This window comes from Chiloscyllium punctatum, chromosome 6, assembly GCF_047496795.1.
Source record: "Chiloscyllium punctatum isolate Juve2018m chromosome 6, sChiPun1.3, whole genome shotgun sequence".
In the NCBI taxonomy this organism is placed as follows: domain Eukaryota; kingdom Metazoa; phylum Chordata; class Chondrichthyes; order Orectolobiformes; family Hemiscylliidae; genus Chiloscyllium; species Chiloscyllium punctatum.
The window spans coordinates 68,213,380-68,235,257 of record NC_092744.1 but is presented as its reverse complement, the minus strand read 5'-3'; the positions used below and the strand labels follow the sequence as shown (position 1 = coordinate 68,235,257).

Sequence of the window (21,878 nt, the reverse complement as noted above, 5' to 3'; positions counted from 1 at the left end):
CTGACACAGCCTTGAATTATTCAGTGAGATTCTCCGCTGCTTATTGAGGAAGAAATCTCTGGGAGTCACGACCTTCTGAGAGAAGAACTTATTGCTCATGTAAATCTCAAATGAGAACTCCAGTATTTTCAAATTATACTTCCTGATTCTAGACTCCCCCATGAGTGGAAATAATCTCTCTGCACCAAACCCACAACCCCCCCAGGATCTCATGCACCAGTAGAAATGATCCCTCATTCTTCCAAATTCCAACAATTGTGGGCCAAACCTGCTTAACATTTCCTCAGAAGACAATGCCTTCATCCTAGGAATCAGCTCAGTGAATCTCCTCTGAACTACTTCCGATGTAAATACATCCCTTCTTTACCTTTGGTAAGGAGACCCAAATCATTCACAATGCCCCAAGTGCATTATCTGTTGGGCAGTAGCAGCAAAACTTGCTTGATTTATATTCCATTGGCCTTGCATAACAAGTCAATATGCCGCTTGTTTTTGACTAATTTCCTGACCTGCGTGCTAGCATTTTGTGAGTCATGCAGGAAGATAACTAGATTCCTTAACACTGCAGCATTCTGCAGTCTTCCTCTATTTGAATCATTTTCTTTCTTTTAAGATATTAATTCATCCATGGGATGTGGACACTGCTGGTTAGACCACCATTTATTTCCCATCCCTAACTGCTCTTGAGAAGGTAATGATGAACCACCTTCTTGAACTGCTGCAGTCCAAGTGGTGTATATACAGCCACAATGCTGGGGGGGGGAATGTTCCAGGATTTTGACTCAGCTATTCTTAATGGATTGTTCCCCCAGGGCTGCATCGTCTGAAATCGCTGCAGTAGTTTCCACGTCCAATGATAACATCCAGCTCTACCACAATACTACCTGATTTGACATCTGCACTGTTGTTAAGCTAAAACTGCTGATCTGACATCCAATACTGAATGAGCAAATATTTCTTCCAATTAAACACTGGGAAGTTGATGCCATCTTTTTCATTCCTTGCTCCATTTTCTGTTTCTCTGCCACCCACTGGCAGCAGTCTGATCATAACTATGGTCAAAGTTAAAAATCACACAATACCAGGTTATAGTCCAACAGGTTTATTTGGAAGAACTAGCTTTCAGAGTGCTGCTCCTTCATCAGGTAACTGTGGAGCAGGAAAATAAGACACAGAGTTTATAGCACAAGATCATAATGTCATGCAACTGATACAATGATCTTGTGCGATAAATTCTATGTCTTATGATCCTGCTCCACAGCTACCTGGTAAAGGAGCAGTGCTCTGAATGCTAGTTGTTCCAAATAAAGCTGGTCACTATAACCTGGTGTTGTGTGATTTTTAACTTTGTCCTCCCCAGGCCAACACCAGCACCTCCTCTTCATAATTATGGTGTTATATTTGACTTTGAGACTGGCTTCCTACTGCATAGTTGTACCTTTGCTAATACACTCCTTTACCGCCTTCCATAAGATTGCTTAACTTCATTCCTGTCTCAGTTCATCGCTGAAACTTTTATTCTGTCCAGACTTGACTAGTCCAATAGACTCTTGGCTGGTCTCCCACATTCTACTGTCTGTAAAGCTAAGTTCATCCAATACCCTTTTGCCATGTCTTAACACACTAAACCCCAAAGGCCTTGTCAACAATCACTTGTACTACACTGGTTCCTAGTCAAGCAATGTCTTGATTTTAAAATTCTCTTTGTTTCGATTTATTTTTGGGTATTGACTTTTAGGTTGTGATTTTTACACCACTCTTCCTATTTTAATAAGGAAACTGGCCAAACCAAGCCAGAGTTAAAATATTAACAGTCATTTTATACAGACTCACAGCGCCAGAGACCCGGGTTCAATTCCTGCCTCAGGCAACTGACTGTGTGGAGTTTGCACACTCTCCTTGTGTCTGCGTGGGTTTCCTCTGGGTGCTCCGGTTTCCTCCCACAGTCCAAAGATGTGCAGGTTAGGTGAACTGGCCATGCTAAATTACCCGTAGTGTTAAGTGAAGGGGTAAATGTAGGGGAATGGGTCTGGCTGGGTTGGCTTTGGTGGGTCGGTGTGGACTTGTTGGGCCAAAGGGCCTGTTTCCACACTATAACTAATCTAAAAAAAATCAGAGACAGAGCAATAAAGACTTACAAATACATAGTGTAGTTAAGAAGAAAATAGTGACCAATATTTTATTTTGTTTAAAATGAAAGTTTAAGGTTGTAAAACAATAGGTCATATAGATTAAATAGCATACCTCAAAATTGAATTCGTCAATATGAGTAAAAGGTCAATACATTTCTCTCACACACCCGATATCAAAGAATTAAAAATGTGGTTTTCAATAAAATTGGCAGCATTTTAGACACTGAAATTTTATGAACTGTTATCTGAAATAATCCTTCTTTATAACATTTCAGCTTTGCTCCTTTAAAGGGACAGGTGTAACCATATAGCTGTCTTAGCAGTAGATTAAAACACGGTGCACTGCACTCATTATTATAAAACAATACCTTCTGAATTATAAGCAATTCCATGTGAAAGCCAATATGGTGCAAATTAACACATTACAAACCTGAAAGTACAAACAATATAAATGATAATGAAACAAACTTTGTTGAAAGTTCAAAATAAGAAATACGTTTTTATGCTGCTAATGTTAGGACATACCATTTTTAAAAAGTTGCCTTTGTTTCAAGTTTTGACTTTATGAGAGATGAATCTGCAAAATATTTGAACTTCTCAAGTGCTTGCTTAGTCCAATTTTGGATAAATTGAAGAAGCTTGTGAGCTACAGGCACAAATATATATAACCCAGATCACAAGGGAGTGTTATTATTCCATTTGCATTGCTCCATTACGCAAATAGATAGATGGCAGTATGATTCATTTCTCATAAGAAGTCAAATAATTGGACATCTTATATAGCTGCTACTGAAACCACAAAGGTATTGAAGGCGGACCCAAGCTTGTAGGTAATACCTTATAACAAATGTGTGAAATAAAGGAAAATATTATTAAGGCAGCTCTATATGAAGAAGATAGTTTGATTTATTTAATTTCACTCCTCGGTATGGTGAGAATGTGAAACCTGCTAGGTGTTGTAAGGTTCATGTGAGTAGCACTTAAGAGGAACACAAGGGAGAAAGGAATAGAAATGTGTTGCTTGGGTGAGATTTCATGTGGATTTCAGCATAAATACTTACACAGACAAGTTTGAACAACTGACCTATTTCAGTGTGCTATTATTCTTCTTGAATGGCAGTGTTGAACCACTTTACATGTACTTTACATATTACTTTTGTTGCCTATTATATAAACTGCAGTATCAACTGAAATGTAGATATGTATATTACAATAATGCAGATAAAGTTATGAATATCGTAACAACTTTAAAATGCTTACCAGATACTGTGCACAAGAATGTTTCACATTTTTTGAAGTGAGCTGCAATTTCTTTAATATCATGAACATATTCTGGGAGTGCATTTCAGGAAATACCAAACCAGGAGTTTAATTTGACATATTACTTAGCGACATTCTAATTTTTGCAGAGTTAGTTTCCCAGGGGGATTTCCAACTTCAGATGAATAAGTTCTACTCAGTGCTTTTTTCCTGCTTTAAGGCAATACTGCCATCTGCACATTGAGATACTGGTCTGGAGTAGCTTGAGTTATAGGTGTCTGCACATATATGGTCCCCGAGGCTTCTTGTTCCTTGAACACTAAATAAGGGTCTTCAAATTCTTTTGTCACTCCTTTACTTATCTCTGTACGTAGTAAGTTCTCGAATATAGTTCACTAGTATAGTATCCAAGACCTCTCTCTCCACATGCTTTTTCTAGACTGGTATCTTCCATATTACTGTTAGATTGTCTGTTGATAAGTTACATCATCATGATTTATGTGAACCTTATTACGTCACACTGAAAACTGTTGGAGATGACCAATTTACACGAGGTCGCCACTTTGTGATCTGTTACTTGACCCTAAAAGAAAATTAATTTATTTACATTATTAACATAATTCAGTAGCTTTTTTAATCCAAATTTTTCTTCACATATTAATAAAACAATACAAAAATTTGCAACGGGGGGTGGGGGGGGGGGTTATGAAATCACTTCCTCTGGAGTCATCGTGTAATTAGTTTGATTGAGCCACAATTTACTGCATGAGGGAATTTAGCATTATTTTCCATTATTAGATTTTTAATGGTTTTGCCTGGCAGCATACTGCAAGTGTGAACTGACTGTCACAAACAGGAGAAACAAGAAACCTAGATCCTCAGTGAGCAAGTATGCAAACCTTAACCATTCAGACAATGGGCTTGAGATGGAAGTGTAGATTAGAATGGAAGAGTTTGATGTCAAATCAGGTAGAGAATACTTTCAGTGATGCTAGTCACAATGGCCAGAGGAATTATCCAGTTGTTTCTGTTCTCATTGAATTTGGTGGCATTACTAGTTACAACCCTTTCTGTTTGACTCTAAAATTGATTATGCACTGTAGTTAATTATAGCAGGCTTTGGTTACTTGATTATAGAATCATAGAGATGTACAGCATGGAATCAGACCCTTCGGTCCAACCCATCCATACCGACCAGATATCCCAACGCAATCTAGTCTCACAAACAATGGGCTGGATTTTCCTCTTTCAGGCAGGAATCACATCAGGTCATTTCTAGACATTGTAAAAATACCTCCTTAGTAGTAGCCACCCTGTTAGATTTGTAGTAGTGACAGGCTCAAGACAGAACCTGCCGTGACAATTGATCAGAACCTGGAGATAGTTATGGATTTATTGAACTTCAAATTCCAACATTTGCTTTTATTTTAAGAAGAACTGCTACAGTTAAAAGATAACTGTGATATAAATTCATTCACTGTCTGGGCAGCATCGTCTATGGATCCATGGAATGTCACACCTATACCAAACGTGGAGCTTCAAACAGTTTGAAAATGGCCATAAAGCAGCCCTGCACTGCAAGTAAAAGAGAAAAAGATGCACTTTTCATTAGAATGCTGCTGGCCATTCACAGTCGAAAGGAACCACAAAGAGAACTTCAGTCAACCTGCAAATAAGACGAGGATCTCAAAATCAACTGTTCAACTATCGATGTCAATAGTACTCATGCTATCCCAGGTAATAGCTGTGACATTGTACCATCTACTTTTCATGAATAACTCAAAAATAATTCATACATATTTGACTTTTATCCTTATTTGGAATGACATTCATTCCTCATCAGAATGTGTGTGTGTGTGTGTGTGTGTGTTCCTCATTATTTCTACTCCTGTTCAGTAACTAATTTACTCATTTTTGTTAAATCAAGAAAGCCTGGTTAAAATGGCTCCTTTTAAAGCATAAATTCAATCAATCTGAAAGAAAGGTATCCACAAGGGAAGAGTTTCCTTTATAAATTAACCTTGCTGTGATAAACTGAGAGGTGAATACATAGGATTTTAATAATTTGGGGCATCTTGTTTGGAACTATAACAAATAGGGGATTTTCATCTGGGTTCTGGTCATGACGTTCGTCCTGAACCAGGTCTGTAGTTGGAACAAATGCAGCAGATGCTAAGCCACGCATTTTGGAAGGACTGCCTCAGTTAATTCGCCCATTGGTCCAGTTAGGGGTATGAGTGAAAGCCATCCTACTTCTCTTCTTCGTAACTCACACAACCATTCACCCACCATAGACCCCACGTCTCCTCCATCCTTCAGTAGCCCATCCATATCTTCTCTATAGTTGACATATACCTTCCATTCCTCCTCAAACCCATTCATTCAGTAATGATCAGAACACACAAACTTCATAATAATATTAAGTTGTCTTTAGGATGATCATGAATCTGTAAAATTTAACAGCACACCCAATCAAAAACCTCTGATAAAATTATTCTTCTTAGGAGCTCAATCTTCCAACACACAGCCATTCAAATTCGATTTGAATAAAAACATTAATCCTCTTGTAAGCATCAAGCCAGGAGATCAACACATGGTTGAAAAAACTATGCAAATGGACAACACCAGGCATAATGGAAAATGAGGTGTCAACCTTGTGAAACTATAACATCCATTTCAGCCAAAAGTGCTGAGTGGATGACACATCCCATCTTCCTTCTGAAACCCACAATATCACCGCTCTCAGTCTTCAACCAATTTGATTCAATCCACATGATATCAAAAAAATGTTTCTAGTGTATCAGGCCTGACAACATTATGGAAATCATAATGGGAAGTGTACATGGTCAGTTGGGCACTCGAGGTGTTCAGCATCATGGGTCTCTTTTCACAACATAAGAGTGAGCCATGGTCAGGCCTATGGGTCCAACGTAACCAATCCATGGAATCACAGGAAGTAGGAGTAGATCAATCAGGGGTCTACTCACTCAACAGTCAGGGCCTCTCTCCAAGTTAGCTGAGATGCGGACCAATGTCAGTCCTGAATGTTTGCCCAGTGAAAGTGAAAGGGGCCGCACCTATGGTAGGGCAATTGGTGAACTCAGCTATGGCAACTGGAGGAAACAGGCTGGGATGCAGAAGGGATATGAATTGTAAAGGGGAGCAACTCACGGTATAAGGCTGGAGATGATAGAGCATGGGGATAATCCACGAGGATAGGATCAGTATGTCTAGGACTCAGGGGTAAAGTGAGGAGATGAACTGTTAAATAAACAGATTGGGTGGGCGTGTGGCGAGATCAAAGCCAACTGAGTTGACATGGTGGGAGTTAACTCGATTGAGAGGCTCAGTCTGTGATTTAATCATGAAGCCTCTTGCCCAAATAGCAAGAATGAAATGGCTGCCATCTTACCCAAGAGTGGGTGGAGTATGGGTTTCATTCTGTGAGGGAGCGGACTCCATTTTTATGTGATATGGGACCTTTCAAGGAGCAATAGTATTAGACAGACAGCCACACAGTATAGGTGAAACACTCCTGTGTTCACAGTATACATTGACTTACTGTGTGGACTAAACACAATCATGGTCCAAAGCTGCCTTGAACATATCACACGAATCAAGAATCAAGCCTTTTAATGGATGTGATGCACAAGCAGTGCACTGCAGTCTGCAAAGATTCACTCCAGTTGCCTAACTAACAATCATCGTCTCTAAGTTCCCATTGCCTGCACATTGTGCATTCACAGCTTACTTCACATCTTGGGTCATAAAACATTACAAGGATGGCCAGTCTCTGCACTTTCATTCTTATTGTTGCAGCCAAGATATTATTCAGTCACACAACTGATGAGGAAACGTGAACAGATATTTAAAAGGAAAAGTCACCTGAAAAAGTCACCTCTGTGCACTCAGGAAGTCATCATCTTCCTTTTGCCATCGCTATGTCTTAGCATAGTCCTAGCCTCTGCAGCTGGGGTGGTGGTCTCTCAAAACACCTCAACCAGTCACTTTGTACAAAAGCCTGAATACAGTGTTGAACATTATATGTTATTCAAATATTGAATAGCACCTACTAAATAATCTGGACTGTGCTAAGAATGACTTGGAAACCAGTTTAAGATAATCAAGTCGGGCTTGCAGTGTGATTCATATGTATGTGCTAGAAGCTACACGTATTCACACTGATGTTTAGAATACACAGGGGCATTGGAAGAATTCCTCCATAGAATCCCCCAAAAAACTCCAGAAAATTCAGTCACAGCAAAAAGCCTCTCCTGGATATAGCTTGGAAAGAATCGGGAATAACTGCTCCTCAAATCACAGGCTGGTTCAATCCGGCAATCTGTAATGATTGGGAATAGTAAACCCATCAGCAGCAAACATGGGAGAGGAGCTGCCTGGGATTGAAGGAGGAGCAGGAATGTGAGATGTGATTGGGCAAAAGGAGCTGGGGCAAGGAGCCAGTGAAGCTAGAGCAAGTGGGGATGGAGGAAGCTGAACTATCAAGGCTGGAAATAGTGAAGCCAAAGCTCAGGGGATGGGATTGGATGAGATAGGAAGTGAAGAGAATGAGACTTGGGAAACAAATCCTGTGAAGAAATTAAGTTGCAAAGAGGGGTGACCAGGTTCAGGGACTGGGCGTTGCAAAAAGGTTTGCAAGGGGCTTGGTGGGGAGGTGGGGGAAGAAGAGTTGCAGGAGTAAGTGAGAGGTTTTAAACCTTTTAACAAAGCAGTAGTGAATGTGATTGTAATGAACACTGTGTCAATTGAATAATTTAACACTGAACAGGTTTATTCCATAGCAATTTGCATTTCTGCTCTGTCACATCTCAAATGGCCTTGCGTACAGTGAATTATCTGAGGTGTAGTGACTCTGTTAGAAATAAACCTGCAACCATTTAGCTGTGACCTCACCAGCTGGCAGAATGTTATCATAGAATCCCTACAGCATGGAAACAGGCCATTTGGCCCAACAACTTCACACTGACCCTCCAAAGAGTATCCCACCCAGATCCACTCCCCTATTACTCTACATTCCCCCTGACTAATGCACATAACTATACACCCCTGAACACTATGGGCAATTTAGCAAGGTCAGTTCACGTAACCTGCACAGCTTTGGACTGCAAACCCACACAGACATGGGAAGAATGTGCAAACTCCACACAGACAGTGGCCTGAGGCTGGAATTGAACCCGGGTCCCTGGCACTGTGAGGCAGCAATAATAACAACTGAGCCACTGTGCCATCGTTATGTTTAGCATGATGACTTTTAGTCTATCAAAGTTTGTCCGCATTGTTTTCTAAAAAATCTTTTGTTTGTAGGTATAAATATTGTTTTGTGCCACTTTAAATACAGTGAGAACCAGGAAATTAATGCTGTCTTTGAGTGTTATAGTTTCAAACTTAATGGTGCAATATTGAAGCTTGAGGACATTGTTGAATCCATGCAATTCTTCTTCTGTGTGACTCTAAATCGCTCATATGCAAACACAAATACAAACGGTAATCTTGCTGTGCGACTGCATTGCCAAAATGTTAGTGAGAATATTAAAGGAGCCGCTTAAAGTCAATTATCAATCCCAAAAAATCACAGTGATTAATTTGTAATGTTGCACTCACCAGTTTTACAATGGAAAACATTCCAGCGGTAAACAATGGTTGAAACCAGAACTACCATCGCCACAGAAATCAGGACCACATAATGATTTCTTTTACCTAAAATTGATTCACAGAATTTAATGAAATAGAAGGAGACTATTCAGTTCAGACTCATGGAAGTTCTATGATATGATCTCATTTATTTATTTCCACCCACTTTATTCCATACACTTTTAAATCCTTTCTCCACGTCTTTTAAAAAACATTCTGAAGTTGCCTTGCACCATTTTCTGGTTAGGTATTCTATATCCTTACGCTTCTGTTTTTAACTCTTTCATGACATGTTTATTTTATCTTTTACTGATTAATGTAAATATTCCTTATGTGAATGTAAGATGTGTGATTTATAAACAGATTAATATTGCTTATTTTAGTATTTGAATTTTGAATTAGTGGAAAGTAGGTTTTGGTATGTGTGTATGAGAGGTTTTAACAATTGAACTGCCAATATTTCTGGAACCATTAATTTTTTTGAACTAGTAAGAGAGGCTTCCTGAAAAGTTAATGCAAATTTGTTTTCATTGTCAGAGTTTTATGACTGGACAGATATTGAAAAGCATGAGTTTGCTTTTGGTTTCAAAAAAATGATAATAAGCTGTAAATATCTAGATTCAATTCCCTACGGTATGGAAATAGGCCCTTCGGCCCAACAAGTCCACACTGACCCATCCAGGCGCATTCCCCTACCCTATATTTACACCTGACTAATATACCTAGCACTGGGCAATTTAGCATGGCCAATTCACCTGACCTGCACATCTTTGGAGTGTGGGAGGAAACCAGAGCACTCAGAGGAAACCCACGTTGACGGGGGAGAATGTGCAAACTCCACACAGACAGTCACCTGAGGCTGGAATCAAAACCGGATCCCTGGTGCTATGAGGCTGCAGTGGGGCAGAATTTATGTGTTGAAATTGTTGACCTCTGCGAGTCCAAAGGAAGTGAGTTTCTAAATGCTTGCTATTCATAAGGGGAATGGTACAGGGGTACTCAAATTTTGTCTTTGGCAAGAGTCCTGTATAATGCACTACAAGAACAATAGTCATCAAAATGTAAAAACAAGCTCTTACCTGCTGCTGCTGCAACTCCAATAAGTTAAGAGATTTGAAAGTTAAAAGTTTCAGTCTTCTATCTTCAGCCTCTAGAACAGCAACTCTACTATTGCAGCCACAACCCTACACCAGGGTTCCTTTAAATGGGAGGTCATGATCAATCATTTCTGGTTTATGACTTGTTCCCTCTGCTCCTGAATGTTCTGCCTTCATTAAATGCACATTGCACTTACTGGACCCAAAAGGTTCATTCTACTTTCTCTGCACAGATGTTGCCAGACTGCTGAGTTTCTCCAGCAGTGTTTAGTTTGGCTTCAAATTTCCAGCAATCACAGTTCTTCACTTTATTGCACTCTGCTGTTGGACACCTTTCTATAGGGTGGCCATTAATTGACCTTAACATACTATATCTGGTGTCTTTAAAATGCAGGAGTAGGGGTCAACAATCCATGAACTTCTGGGATGAACTCCTGCCTGTAAGTAATCTTGAGATTTAGATTTTAGTTTTAAGATTTTGCTCAATTATCTTGATAGATTTAGTGATCTATTACACATTCATCGACTTTGCTGGTCTAACAAAGTAAAGAAGAAATCCTGTGCTGGCACACAGCCACAATTAACAATTCCAAAATAGTGACAAAATAAATTGAATAACAACCAGCAGCAAAGCAACTTCAGTGATACTAGTTTTATTAATCGTTGGTGAATATTTGATTTATTTTTATTAATTTATACAAATTAGTTTTAGTAATTATTTTAAAGTGGATTTTAATTGCATTCTGACAAACAGTGTGTGAGAATGGGAGTGACAAGCTGCACCCGGAATCTTATCAGCTAAAACTGTCCTTGTGTCTTAAATACATAGACACACAATTGTCTGATGTGGTCACCTTAAAGACATAGAAAGACCAGTTAAATTAGACATTTAGCAATAATATAAAACCAAGAACTACAGATGCTGGAAATCTGAAACAGAAATATAAATTGCTGCAGGAACTCAGCAGGTCTGGGAGGATCTGTGGCGAGAAAGCACGTTTCGGGTCGAGTGACCCTTCTTCAGAGGTTAACAGGCAATTAACAAATTGAATTTTCAGAACAATTTTTAACAAAGTTGGGTTGAGTTCCAAGTGCCATGTTTTGAGTACTGTGTGTATCCTGATAGCAACTGTGATCTTGTACTAGGTTGGGTTTAGATCGATCTACAAATGGGGACAATTAGTCAGGGACTTCTGTCTGATTTTTAGCAGTTTTCAAATGGCTTTCGGGGACATTTGTTAGCGTGAAAACATAAGGTGTTTCATGCCAAGCAAAGAAACAATTTTTCAGTCCAAAAGCTGGGTTTTGGATGAAGTGGAAGATTTTGAATTTCTGAAAAAATCTAACCTTTGTGTCCTTTGTATGTTACATAAGTTGTTTAGATGAGTGACCTACTTGGTGTTGGAATACTAACCTTTCCATCATTCTAATCTGTCTTTTGTACCACCCTCCCACCCTGTCACAGACCTCCCTTCTGTCTTTTTCCCACCCTTTGCTCAAAATCTATCATATCTCCAACATAACCCAGTTTTGGTGGATGATCACAGACCAAAAACATTAACTACATATTTCCCTCTCTACACACATGCGAAGATGCATTTTCTGTTTTTTTTATATAAATAAAGAGTCATTACAGTATTGGTCATTGTTCTAATTTCTCACCCTTGAGATTGATTCCTTCATGTAGGTTAAAAGTGACTTGGTTGCTGGTTGCATTACTGACTGGGTTTTCTGCTATACATCTGTACTCATGTTGTTCCTTTTCACTCACACAGTCGATCACAAGTGCTTCTCTAGCATGTATTTTGCTGCAAACCCCAGACAAGGACATCTTTTCCCAGTAAATTGTGACATTAGTTCCTTTGGAGACAGAGCAGCTCAAAGTGATATTTGGCGAATTCACACAGTTGTCATGAATCTTTATCAGGGGCTGGGAAACTGGTTCTGCAATACATAGATGATAATTAACTTACGCAACATAGTCATCACACTTAAAAAATTGATTGAATATGCTGTCTTGTGGGACATTCCTGAGAGCTGTGATTTCCCAAAACCCAAATGTACGCCTTTCCTTTTCATTCAGTGTCTTGAATGAATTAACGTTAAAGACTGATGGTCAAATATAATAGGAGGTCAGAAGATGCACTGAGTGGGAGACATTGGGCTGAATCTTATAAGTGTCTAAACGACATAAACTTTGGGGAAAAATTAGGGAGAATTGCATGAGAAGTCAAGTGAGACCTTGATCTCTCACTCAGGAACAGAGAGTTGCCTATTAACAGGGTTTATTGCTCTTTATCAGCCTCAGGAGGGCCGAACCTTTCCTCATTAAGAATGCAATTTCCTATTCTACTTTCCACTTCACAGAAACAATCCACTGAGAATTATTGATATGAAAATCAAAGCAGGTACCTCTAGCTTCCAGCTTGCCACCTGCTTCTATAGGCCTCCATTGACTCAGAGTCACAGGGGTCTACAGCACAGAAGAAAGCTCTTTGGATCATCAAGTCTGCACCAGTCAAAAACGACCACCTAACTATTATAATTCAATTTTTCCAGCACTTGCCTCGTAGCCTTGTATGCCTTGGCATCTATCTTGGACACACACACACCAACAATCGCAGTGACTGGCTGCAGCTCATGTCCTTGGATGCTGGCATCTGTCATCTGCCAGTCTCTATGTATCATGGTCCATCTCCACAGCACTTACAGAACACTGCCTATACCTCAGAAATGCACTTTGGGGCAGTGGCCATCATCATAACAAAGTTGAGTCAATAGATGTGAGGCTGGGATAGCGCAGCAGGTCAGACAGCATCATAACAAAGCTGCTAGAAGTATAGTTTGTATCCTGGGACAGACCAGGGTGCATCTCAGGCTGCTCATTTGCCCTATGAGCACCTACCAGGATACTCTCAATATTCCTGCCTGTTTTGTCCTTTAGCATGCTACCTCCTCAGCCAGAGCTTAAAGGCTCTCAGTACTGCCACCTTAACTTTCTTTTCATGCAAATATAGAGTCTGGCTGCTTTTAATACTTGCCAGAGGTGATCATTGGTGGGATGGGTAACTATGCTGTTGCATGGCACAGTGCTGTGTAATCTCAAGTGCTGAAGAGTTACCACATACAGATACAGATGTCACAGTAGAGGTACAGGAGGCCTTATCACTCTCAGTGTCATTTCCCACAGACAAATGAGGCAAAGTATTGATTCAAACTGAGCACTGCTCCATGGCACTATCACAGACCTATACTAATTGCTGGAGCAGGATGTGTAACATGGAGTGGGTGTCCATCTTACCCTGGTGGCCAGCTGCATTGAACTTTTATAAAATGGGCTCCTTCTGCCAGCCTACTGGAGACCTTTGTAGCTAATTTCAATCATCCATTGACAAAAGTGTCAAGGCTGTTACTGATGCCATTTGTGCCAGATCACATTATTTTAGCTTGTTTCCCTCTGACAAGGTCAGTGCGGAAGTTCATTGAGTTGATTTTGGCAACACAGGTGGCTTTGCCCAGGTTTAGGTGCACACACAATTCATGGAGAGAGCCTTATCATAACACAGCTGAGTTTATCAAACAAAAACGGGACCAATGTGAAAATCATTTATGATTAGGAAGTCTGTGCCAGTCACCACGGAGTTGTCATGATATATATTCTTGAGAATGCTCATGTTCCAGCTGCATTTGAGGGACCAGATGCCTTGCATGGACAGTTACTAATGGACAGGGGATTTCCTCTGTGACCATGTTGATGACTCTGTTATGCCACTCCCTGACTGAGGCTGAGAATCATACATTGCAGCCCAGTGTTGGTCCAGAGCCATGGTGAAGCCATGATAGGTATCCTGAAGATCAGTTTCTGATACTTGGATGTGTTTGGGGGTGGGGTGGTGGGTCAGGGTGGGGGGAATGTTGCTTACAGTTTATTCCTGACAGAATATGCCAAGTAATCCTTGCATATTGTGCACAACTAGAACAGACAAAGAGTGGGTGTGATGGAGGTTCATGAGCTGGGCCAGCGGGAGCAGTTAGAGTCCGAGGAGTTAGATGAGGACATTGAAGAGGAGGAGGGACATCAGCTTTAGCAAATAGAGTGCAGCAGCATCAAGCATTACAAGCCAGCCTGGATTTCATTATCATCAGGTTCTAGTAGATGAGAGCTGGGTGCAGTGATCATTCATCAACTATAAAATTGTGGTGTTCAATAGGCACACAATTCCTTTCTGTTCCAAAAGGCAAAAGCAGATTCTTTTTTTTCCCCTGTTAGCTTTAGCTATCGGTGAATAATGGTGATTGTTTTGAAGTGGGTGAAAGCGTTCCTCTATGTGATTGTCCCACATTGAAAAAAAGTAAGATACTGGGCTACACTTGGCGTTGGGGAAAGAGTAGCAGGGATTCAGGAAGTGTTATAAGATGGGATACAGCCAGCTAAGTTAGGTAAGCTGTATGCCTTGGCGATTAGTGTGATGTATGTGGAAAGGTGCTGTTGAAGGTGTAATGATGTGTCAATCGTGCTATATGTGTGCTCTGAGAAGCATTGAGTTTTGGTTGCTATCCCACCATGTGAACAATGTTTGGCAACTCCACACTGCCAATCATTGATCATGTACATGGCTGGCTTTCAAAGATGGCACCAGCCTCAAGCTTCCCAGAGTACGATGGGAATGACGAGTATGTCAGCCTATGATGAGTGAGAGAATATAATGAGTGGGATGCCATAATAAGGTGAATTTGGGACAAAATTTTAGGAAAACCCACTAGGCCTCACACAGGCCTTGAAACTCACCAAAAGTTACATTAGTTGATTTCTGGTAAGTTTCAGACTATAACCCAAGTTTGAATAGGGAATACTGAATTAATGTTTGCATTAAAAATATTCTTTCCTTTCAACTAATATGTCTTTAGTAACACCAATGCTCAATGCCACTCCCTATGGAACAACATGCTTCATCATGTTTCTTTGTTAAATTAATGGGAACTTGGTCAAGGGTGATGTGGATTGACCACTGAAGCATGAAGCTTCACAGACAGAATTCAATAGCTCTTTGTGAAATAACAATCACTATGCTTCATGGTTCTGTAGTTTGTGCCAAATATTGGTAGAATAAGCTGAAATCCCACTGAACCTGTCTGTATGAAATAGGATATATCAAAGATTCACAATAGCATATTAATGAAATTACTGCTTTTAAGTTTGTGGCAAATGATTAGTTGATTCAAAATGTACATATTTCACTATTGTTATTATGTGCAGCTTTTAATTCATATCTTTAATTAATAAAGAAATAGATTTTTAAACATCAGTACAGTTTACATCCTGAACCCTTTAAGGCTTCAATGAAAGGTTGACATTACTAAAATTATCAAATTTAACAGACAATCAAGTTTTAAACACTTACCAAATACTTGGATCCTGAAAATACTTTGATCACGGTTTTTCAGTTCTGTTCCAAAGTAGTCAATATGTATTTCATACTCACCAGTGTCATTAACTTGTACATTATAAAGCACCACAAAACTTGCATGGATTTCAACTCTGTACCTGTACAGTGGGTGCACAATGTGCAATTTCTCTGGATTGCTGGACTTCCATGTGAAAATTTTAAAACTTAGTGGAAATCTCAAACTAAACGTGACATCGTACTGATCGCTGCCTTGGTACTGCAAAGGAAACAGGACCTTTTCTCCTGTTGTGGCATTGGTGATTGTATCAGGTACAGAGAGCAATGATTCACACAGAGCAAACAAATGAACCACTGTAAAACATAAACATAGATTGTGCAAATCAGTTTTTGCTGTTAATCAAAGAATGATAAAATGCATTATCAAATCCTGGCAAGAGAGGGTGGAGGAACAGGTTTTTTTAAGCTTGATTTTGTTTAAAGATAGAATACCAAGATAGGAGATGGGTATATGCTAAACCTCTGATGGAAGATGCAATAATTTAGCGACGAAACCATGGGGATGTTTAATGAGAGCTGAAGGGATTCACTGGTTATTGGATTCTGAATGTAGTTCCTGTACTGGTGAGCTCCAACATGGGAGAAGCTTGGACTCCAGCTGCAATGCTATGGATATTTGTTAAAAACCACATAGCACCAAGTTATAGCTCAACAGGTTAATTTGGAAGCACTAGCACTAAGCAGTTACCTGATGGAGGAGCAGTGCTCCAAAACCTAGTGCTTCCAAATAAACCTGTTGAACTATAACCTGGTGTTGTGTGATTTTTAACTTGTCCACCACAGTCCAACATCGGTTCCTCCACATCATGGATATTTGTGAAATAAGTGGAGAGGAAGTGAGCAGGATGGGTGAGCTCTTATTTTTCCATTCAGCAGCCACATTTTACTGGTTCAGTTAAATGTATATGTTGCTGTTGGCCGATTAACCTTCCCTCTCCATATGCATTGTAAATTGTAGGATGGATTGTCACTATTAACATTATATTGACATGTGTTACCTGTGGTAAGTTTGAAGTTCTGAAGGTTCAACAAAGTTGAAGGTTTCATTTTCCATTTCTTGTCCTTTTCTTCATCCAGGAAGGCTGATCCTTAAAAAAGAGAAAATATAACAATAGTGCCTCATTCTGCTCTACCAGCAATAAGATCTCGATGACTATTCAATTGTAACACCAATTCCCCATCCTCCAGTCTCAGATCTCTCAATCCGCCTTTGTGTCCAAATATCTAACGATCTCATAATTGAATATACTCAATAGCTGAGCAAAATACCGTCAGAGTTTGAGAATTTTAAACATTCACAACCATTGACAAAATCTCTCACTATCTCAGCCTCAATGGTGAATTCCCCATGCTGAGACTATTACCCTTCTCCTCCATAATAAGATTATTATCTCTAACCCCTATACATATTCTTCCTCACCCCTGTGCTGGGACCAATCCCCCTCACCCTTATGCTGGGACCATTCTCCCCTCACCCCTGTGCTAGGACCATTCCCCCCTCACCCCTGTGCTGGGACCATTCCCCCTCACCCCAGTACTGAGGCTATTTCCCTTGTCTTCATACTCTTCAGGACGGAGGGGCACGTTAAACCCTTTCAGAATTTTGCATCTTCAAAAAAAAATAACCTCTCGCCTTTTGAAATTCCAGGAAAAAGAATCCAATTCAACCAAATTTTATTCACAGGAAGCCCCATTAACGCAGGAATCAATCTAGTGAATCTTCCTTTCCAACCGATAAGGAAACAAAAATTACACACACAACTCCAGAACTGGTCACACCAAAAGCCACTTAGAGCTAGATTTAATTACTCTCAAACCCCAACCCACCTTTGAAACAGGACGGCATACCATTTTCTTTCTTCTTTAACTTCCTGCGAGTTCCAGAACTTCTGTGCAGTTTAAGAGTTCAAAGTTTGGGAGAAGATTTGTAGGTCAGGTGCTCGTTGTTGTGGTTCTGTTCACCGAGCTGGGATTTTGTGTTGCCAATGTTTCGTCCCCTGTCTAGGTGACATCCTCAGTGCTTGGGAGCCTCTTGTGAAGCGCTTCTGTGATCTTTCCTCCGGCATTTATAGTGGTTTCAATCTGCCGCTTCCGGTTGTCAATTCCAGCTGTCCGCTGCAGTGGCTAGTATATTGGGTCCAGGTCGATGTGCTTATTGATTGAATCTGTGGATGAGTGCCATGCCTCTAAGAATTCCCTGGCTGTTCTCTGTTTGGCTTGTCCTATAATAGTAGTGTGGTCCCAGTCAAACTCATGTTGCTTGTCATCTGAGTGTGTGGCTATTAAGGATAGCTGGTCGTGTTGTTTCGTGGCTAGTTGGTGTACATGGATGCAGATCGTTAGCTGTCTGCCTGTTTGTCCTATGTAGTGTTTTGTGCATTCCTTGCATGGGATTTTGTCCACTACATAGAACACCTATACAATGTATTCGCCAAAAACGGATACCCCCGCAATTTCATTAACAGATGCCTAAGGGAAAGACAACGGAATGAGGACATGCCACAACCCAAAGGACTAGCCACACTATCATACATCAAAAACATTTCTGAACTGACAGCCAGACTACTGTGACCACTAGGACTCATAACAGCACACAAACCAACAGCCACTCTCAGACAACAACTCACCAGGACGAAGGATACCCAGCATGAGCAAAACCAATGTAGTGTACAAAATCCCATGCAAGGACTGTACAAAACACTCCATAAGACAAACAGGAAGACAGCTAACGATCCACATCCATGAACACCAACTACCACAAAATGAGATGACCAGCTATCCTTAGTAGCCACGCACTCAGATGACAAGCAACATGAGTTCGACTGGGACAACACTACTATTATAGGACAAGCCAAACAGAGAACAGCCAGGGAATTCCTAGAGGCATGGCACTCATCCACTGATTCAATCAACAAACACATCAACCTGGACCCAATATACCGGCCACTGCAGTGGACAGCTGGAACTGACAACTGGAAGCGGCAGAGACAGGCCACTATAAATGCCGGAGGAAAGATCACAGAAGCGCTTCACAGGAGGCTCCCAAGCACTGAGGATGTCACCTAGACAGGGGACGAAACATTGGCAACACAAATTCCCAGCTCGGCGAACAGAACCACAACAGTTTAAGAGTTGTCATGGACGAATGCAGTTACTTTGCTGCCATGTGTAATATTCATCTTTGAAGATGGTGTAGTTTCTCCCACATGACATGTTGTCACATAGAAAAATGAATAGATCACCACATTTGTGTTGAGCGGAAATTTGATATCACTTCAAACTTTGGTGCGTGAATCACTGACAAAGAAAAACAGGAAAATATTGCTGATTTTTATCCCTTCACCAGAAAGGTTACATTTTGGGTAAGTCGCTAACACTCACTTTCCAATCACAAGGTTCTGGTCTCAATGGCTGGAGGACAATAATCAAGGTTTACATATTCATATCGCACTCACTCAGAGTCTCATATACAATGTGATACAAACAGCCGCTTTCATTCTGGTGTGCTCTCTCTCTCTCACACACACACAAGCAATGGGAATGTGGCTGATGAGCTGAAAATGTGTTGCTGGAAAAGCGCAACAGGTCAGGCAGCATCCAAGGAACAGGAGAATCGACGTTTCGGACATGAGCCCTTCTTCAGGAATGAGGAAAGTGTGCCAAATTGATGACACGAGAAAACGGGATTTGGCTCACAGACAATGCGTTATGTTGACACCAACTATAAATTATTGGTTTTTTTAAAAATCACTACTTGTTTGATTGTATCCGGTTATTGAATAATGCTCCACACACCGCAAACAAATAGAACACTGAGACACAAGTCCAGATTGCGCACAAACACACAGACAGACACACACAGACAAGCTCAAACGATTAACACAGCCAAAAAAGTACTCTTGCAATCTCTCAGACTGACAATCACTTGCATTCTCTGGTGTACATAGACTGAAACTCACGCACAATTACACAATTTTAATTATTTTTAATATATTTTTTCCACTGTTCTGTACCTCTTATTTCTTGATTGTCTCTCTTTCCCTCGCTCCCCACTCTCTCATCACCTTTTTCCTCTCCTCTTCCCCATTTGCTACCCTTCTCCCCTGTTTTCCATTTTGCCTCTGCTTCACCCACCCATTTTGTCACATCGCACTGGCTTCAGCCTTGATCATTCACAGCTCCTAATCTTCCTATAATCTCTCTATGCACTGTCATTATCACCTCTTTATTGCTACCTTTGCTTCTGGAACCAGTGATTCACCTTCTCTCATTCCTGAAGAAGGGCTCATGCCCGAAACGTCGATTCTCCTGTTCCTTGGATGCTGTCTAACCTGCTGCGCTTTTCCAGCAACACATTTTCAGCTCTGATCTCCAGCATCTGCAGTCCTCATTTTCTCCTCACCTTCTCTCAGCCTAGTATAAATACCTATCTATTTCTCCCTTTTGTTTTAGCTTTGACAAAGGGTCAGTGAGACTTGAAACGTCAGCTCTTTTCTCTCCTTACTGATACTGCCAGACCTGCTGAGATTTTCCAGCATTTTCTCTTTTGGTTGTAAATTGCTTTGAGATGTCCCAGGCTCGTGAAAAAAAAATAAGTGCAATTATGTCTTGCTCCTACAATCAGTTAATGTCTGTACGATACTGCCCACAGAGTAGAATTAGCTGAGCCTCTCTTCCCTTCTCTGTCTCTCTCCGTTTCCCTTTTCCCCATTTCCTCCTCCAAGCGCAACGAGAAACATTGTAGAAACTCACCTGAATAGTTTCCTGATATTTGTCTTTCTCCTAGTGGTTTTCTGCCAGCTCCTTTGTGAAATGTGTAACAAGTCTGTGAGTGGCAATGACTGAGCAATAACTCTAATTCAGACTCACACTCATTTCTGTCTGTTCACACCCACAAGCTCATGTCCAGGGGCTGCTCCCAAGGTCCACGTGCTGACCAACTCTTCCATTTGCAGTATATCCAATTGAACATCATGTAAACTCGTCTGCAACTTAACAATCCGCAGCTCCCTTTTCAACCTTATTTTCAGTCAACAAGTATTCAGTTAGGGTGTAACCTGGCATTGTTTCCAAATTTATTCTGAGCTGAGCTTCCTGTCAATACCTGTCTGGAATTAGTCAACTCACTGTAAAAGACTGAGTAAATGAAAAAGTAATTTTAAAGGACTCAGAATTCTTGTTTTACAGAAATAGTTTGTTTAGTGTGTGCTTTGGAATTGGTGTCATTAGACTAATGGTAGTTTAAGATCCATGGGCTGACTCTTTCCAAAAATTGGTTAGATGTCATTTTTTAAAAAATGTGTTGCTGGAAAAGCGCAGCAGGTCAGGCAGCATCAAAGGAACAGGAGAATCGACGTTTCGGGCATAAGCCCTTCTTCAGGAATGAGGAGGGTGTGCCTCCTCATTTTTGTCATGTTTCATGGGAGGTTTCTCTCTGCGAGGCCTCATGGGTTTGCTCACACTATTGCCTCAAACTCACCTCGTTACCTATGCAGGGCGAAAGTGAGGACTGCAGACGCTGGAGATTAGAGTCAAGATTAGAGTGCTGCTGGAATGCACAGCAGGTCAGGCAGCATCCGAGGAGCAGGAATCCTGATGAAGGGCTCCTGCCTGAAATGTCAATTTTCCTCCTCCTCGGATGCTGCCTGGCCTGCTCTCATTACCTTTGCATCCTGCTTGTTGCATTTTCATACTCATCATAGCACTGTAGACAGAAGTATTCCGAACTGCAGAATATTTTGGATCTTTGGCATCAACACCATCTTTAAGATGTAGCCATGCACCTGGCCAAGGACTGGCAGTCTAGAGTTGCTAATCAATGTGCAAGTAGTGAGTGAACAACCAAAGCTTCTGGCACATGGATGTCACAGCTGACCATTCACTGCACATAGAAGTGCATGTTCTTACATCTATAAGGGGCGGCATGGTGGCTCAGTGGTTAACACTGCTGCCTCACAGCACCAGGGTTCCAGGTTCGATTCCAGCCTTGGGTGACTGTGTGGAGTTTGCATATTCTCCCTGTGTCTACGTGGGTTTCCTCCCACAGTCCAAAGATGTGCATGCCAGGTGAATTGGCCATGTTAAATTGCCCATAACGTTAGGTGCACTAGCCAGAGGGGAAATGGGTCTAGGTGGGTTACTCTTCAGAGGGCGGTGTGGACTTGTTGGGCCGAAAGGCCTGTTTCCACACTGTAGGTAATCTGATTTATAGCTATTTAAAAGTCCAAGCCCTGCAGTTTAACCGTCCCCTAGCCACATCCTGTCTTACAATG

The 21,878-nt window shown here is 40.9% G+C and overlaps 1 protein-coding gene across 2 annotated transcripts; it reads right to left on the bottom strand.

Moving 5' to 3' along the window:
* Positions 1-2,177: 2,177 nt before the first annotated feature.
* LOC140479058 (SLAM family member 5-like) lies at positions 2,178-20,604 on the bottom strand. 2 transcript variants are annotated; one of them, XM_072572870.1, is made up of 7 exons: positions 20,359-20,384; positions 17,434-17,495; positions 16,605-16,694; positions 15,544-15,900; positions 11,804-12,085; positions 9,015-9,110; positions 2,178-3,975 (listed from the first exon to the last, which is right to left on the bottom strand). In XM_072572870.1, exons 2-7 carry the CDS (start codon positions 17,450-17,452, stop codon positions 3,938-3,940), a joined length of 882 nt encoding a protein of 293 aa, XP_072428971.1. In that variant the 5' UTR covers positions 17,453-17,495; positions 20,359-20,384; the 3' UTR covers positions 2,178-3,937. The 2 variants fall into 2 exon arrangements, with proteins under 2 accessions (XP_072428971.1, XP_072428973.1); XM_072572872.1 differs by lacking the exon at positions 17,434-17,495 and having other exon boundaries at positions 20,359-20,604.
* Between the last annotated feature and the right edge of the window lie 1,274 nt (positions 20,605-21,878).

What these genes read in the sequence shown, in the direction of transcription:
- LOC140479058 (XM_072572870.1), bottom strand. An exon ending in GAACTTCAAACTTACCACAG is followed by an intron (nt 15,901 to 16,604) that starts GTAACACATGTC and finishes TATGTTTTACAG; the next exon opens with TGGTTCATTTGTTTGCTCTG. An exon ending in TTTCAGGATCCAAGTATTTG is followed by an intron (nt 12,086 to 15,543) that starts GTAAGTGTTTAA and finishes TATGTATTGCAG; the next exon opens with AACCAGTTTCCCAGCCCCTG.